The 3,505-nt window shown below is 46.5% G+C and overlaps 1 protein-coding gene across 1 annotated transcript; it reads left to right on the top strand.

Moving 5' to 3' along the window:
- Nucleotides 1–1,186: 1,186 nt before the first annotated feature.
- On the top strand, nucleotides 1,187–3,050 carry LOC147889765 (Phosphoglycerate mutase family protein). The gene is made up of 2 exons (XM_087392002.1): nucleotides 1,187–2,048; nucleotides 2,153–3,050. The coding sequence occupies exons 1-2, from the start codon at nucleotides 1,601–1,603 to the stop codon at nucleotides 2,605–2,607; spliced, it is 903 nt and encodes a 300-aa protein (XP_087248128.1). The 5' UTR covers nucleotides 1,187–1,600; the 3' UTR covers nucleotides 2,608–3,050.
- The last annotated feature ends 455 nt before the right edge of the window (nucleotides 3,051–3,505 follow it).

The raw sequence follows: 3,505 nt of genomic DNA, 5'->3' as shown, positions 1-3,505 counted from the left end.
ACGTATAACATGACAAAAGCATGATCTAAGATACTTGCAACGGAGAGGAAATAACTCCAAGAGAGGGATGATTTGACTACACTGGCATGAAAGAGCTTCCCTTTAAAAGTAAAGCAATCAATCACTCGCTTACCTTTGGGATATGCATCCTCTAATTAATACATCTACCACCTCTTCTTGGTGAGACAGGTACGTTCATGATGATTGGTAGCCCATCATTAAGCATGTGATGCAAGCTTGAGCTTGTAGACAAGAGTGGAATGGTTGCATAGCCTTTTGAAAAAGGCTTAAAATCTTGCTCAATAATATGTGGCCTTGTGATCAAGCTTTTGGGCCATTGGATCTTGATGGCCAAGCTAAAGAGTGGGGAAGGGGGGTTGGCGTTAAACCACTTTGTACCATAGTATGAGCTTGTTGGTCCATTACAGTGCCCATAGGTAGAAGGTCGATGCCTTGACATTGAACTTATGGGAGGCTTAGATACTCTTGTTGCCAGCTTTATGATCCAAGTCAAACACACTTTGGTGTGAGGCTTGGCCTACCACCAGAGGCTCTATGGAGGTGAAATCAGAAGCTTGCACTAGCATAGGTAGAGGTGGTATTTTGTCACAGGGAGCTTGTAAGCAAGTTTGAGAAAGTTGCCTTTGACAACAAAAGCTGATGAGGTAAACTACGAGGTTGCATGAAAGATGTGCTATGAGGGCTTCGGGTGGCTTGGAGGTGGGCCTTGAACCTTTTTTCCTCTTTTTTTGCCACGCACCCACCTAGGTCCCATTGAGGGGCACATTTGCGGAGGATTCGAAAAAGGGCAACCATTCGGGTAGGCAGACGCTCTACTGACCGAGCCTTCGCCTTGAGGCCTTGAACAGCTACTCCTTTGAGGGAAACAGTTCGGGTAGGTAGACACTCTACCGCTTGAGCTGCCGTCGCTCCTGAGCTCCCGCCACTCAAGTAGAGAGACACTCTACAGCCATTGCTCGTTTTTTGAAGGCAACGGTATAGGTAGGCCGGCGCTCTACGACGTCTGTGCGGTTGCCGGTCGAGTAGGGAGATGCACTACTACCACTCTTGGCAGGTGTTCGGGTACTAATGCGCCTGTGCTAGAATGTGTGACGTGGCGTGTTGATCTCTTAAGAATGCATGATATATATCCTCATGTAGCTTGCTGGTCGCGTGTGCCCACCTAACTACTACCACTCATTACTATCCACCGCCCTCTTGGTAGGCAGCCTCTCTCAGTTTGTGTGCTTCTTGCAAAGTTTGGCATAAAGCTTCAGCGATGGAATCATCTCGGAACCTTCAAGCTCAGGGATTGGATCATCTCCTCCAACGATGCATTGATTTTTCGTGCACCAGACCAGTTTGATGATCTCGAGATGACCACATCAGCTCGATGATGAGCTTGGACAATCTGTTCGGCGTTTGCTCGAGGTAGGTTGCCAGCTTCAAGTTTGATCTGTGCTTTCTTGGAAATCGTCTTCCTCAACGCAAAATACATACATGTCGGCTGCACGTCTCCTTCCATAGTCAACAAGCAAGCAATCCTTGAGCTTCTTAAAGCTGTAGAATCCTTCCGTAGACCTTCACCAGCACAGCATGCATGGCTTGCGTCGATAAGCCCAGAAGGCCTACCCGTATCATCCTTGTTCGCCATGGACAGAGCGAGGGTAACCTCGATGAGACCAAGTATTGCACCATCGCTGACTCTAAGATCATGCTCACTGCAGTGGGCATGAAGCAGGCGGAATCCTGTGGCAAGGCTATTCGTGAGATCATCGAGAAGAACGGAAAGGAGGACTGGCAAGTTTACTTCTATGTGTCTCCCTACTCGAGAACGCTTTGCACTCTCAAGGGCATCGGGAGGGTGTTCGAACGGGCTAGGATTCTAGGAGTGAGGGAGGAGCCACGCCTGCGGGAACAGGATTTCGGGAACTTCCAAGAAGAAAAGCGCATGGCGGTCGTCAAGGATGTCAGGAAGCAGTTTGGGCGCTTTTTCTATCGGTTCCCGGAAGGTGAATCGGGTGCAGATGTTTTCGACCGCGTAACAAGTACGTTTTGTGCGATTCCTTAGAGATTGGCTGCATTCGGATGTCTTAGCTCCATATCTCTCACGAATGTCCGCCTTGGCCCTTATTTTCTATGATTTTTGCAGGTTTTCTGGAATCGTTATGGAGAGATATAGACACCAACAGGTTAAATCGCTCTCAGTCCACTGATTTGAACCTTGTGATCATTTCTCATGGGTTAACCATGCGCGTATTTTTGATGCGCTGGTTTAAATGGACCGTTCAGCAGTTCGAAGAGCTGAATAATCCTCAGAATTGTGAAATTCGGATAATGCAATTGGGCACAGGAGGAGAATACAGCCTGGCTGTGCACCATGGTAGGGAGGAGCTGGAGCAGTGGGGACTGACGCCAGAGATGATAACTGATCAAGAATGGCGTGCGAAGGCTAAACGAGGGGAGTGGTACCCCGACTGGCCTTGGTGTCATGAGACCTTCTTTGATCATTTGGGTGAATCTGCCGCTGAGCAATCTGATTCAGACACTGCTGTTGGGGAGCAGCCAGATTCCGACGACTCTGCTGCTGATGATGAGAGACAGTGAGCTAATTCTGTGCAGAGGATCGAACAACAATTGGTTCCAGATGGGAGATGATTTCAGGTTTCTTGCAATATAATTGTTATGGAACATGGCAGCAGCTTCAGGGTTGATTATACATGCTCGAAACCTCTTGTGGCCAAGCAGAGAAAGAGTAACAGGTAGCCACCTAGAACCTCAATCATCAGACTGGCAGAATTTGTGTCTGACCTCAAGCTTTGGAATATCAGGGGTATCGAATTGGCCATGGTTGCTCGCTCAATCATTGGTCTTTCCTGCAGGTTTGAACTGCTCGTATGATTTATGGTAGCCCTCAAAGCTCCTATGGATTGATGCGGCTTACATAAATTCTCTCCCATTTGTATGATCTCACTAGCTGTCATGATTTTTAAAGGCTTCAATCAACTCATCTAAAGATGTAATTCGGAAAATTCGTAAAGGTGAAGGAAATGTCACTCATTTTCATGTGTAAGCTACTATTTCCTTCTCTCTGAGGGCCTTCTCTTTTTGTCTTATTCACTTCTTTTTGAGAAGGGGAATGAAGTTCACTCTGAAAGCATGTTTGATCTAGTCTTGATCTCTTGATTCAAGTTATGACAACAGTCATTTCAAAACATTAAAACTGTCGTATCTTAACATAATGCTGAGGAAGCTGTCAAAACTTTAAAGTACACCTGGCATGAAGCAAAGTTTCATGTTTGTAGCATACCCAAGTGTCATAGGCATTTTGAAAACATGAGAGGTTCAATAGTGCAATGGAGACACAAGATGCGAAAAAAGCTAAAGCGGTGCAAAATGACCATGTTGACAGATTTGAAAGATGACAAGTTCAGGTAGATGAATGCCCTTCAGTTCTAGACTTGGAGTTTTGGGGTGAATGTGACCCCTTTATGCCATGAACTGC

This window comes from Dipteris shenzhenensis, chromosome 20 (assembly GCF_047967505.1).
Source record: "Dipteris shenzhenensis isolate YYH24624 ecotype China chromosome 20, Dip_SZ_1.0, whole genome shotgun sequence".
NCBI classification, from domain to species: Eukaryota; Viridiplantae; Streptophyta; class Polypodiopsida; order Gleicheniales; family Dipteridaceae; genus Dipteris; species Dipteris shenzhenensis.
Note: the sequence above shows the minus strand (reverse complement) of the source record. Positions and strands in the feature narration are given on the sequence as shown.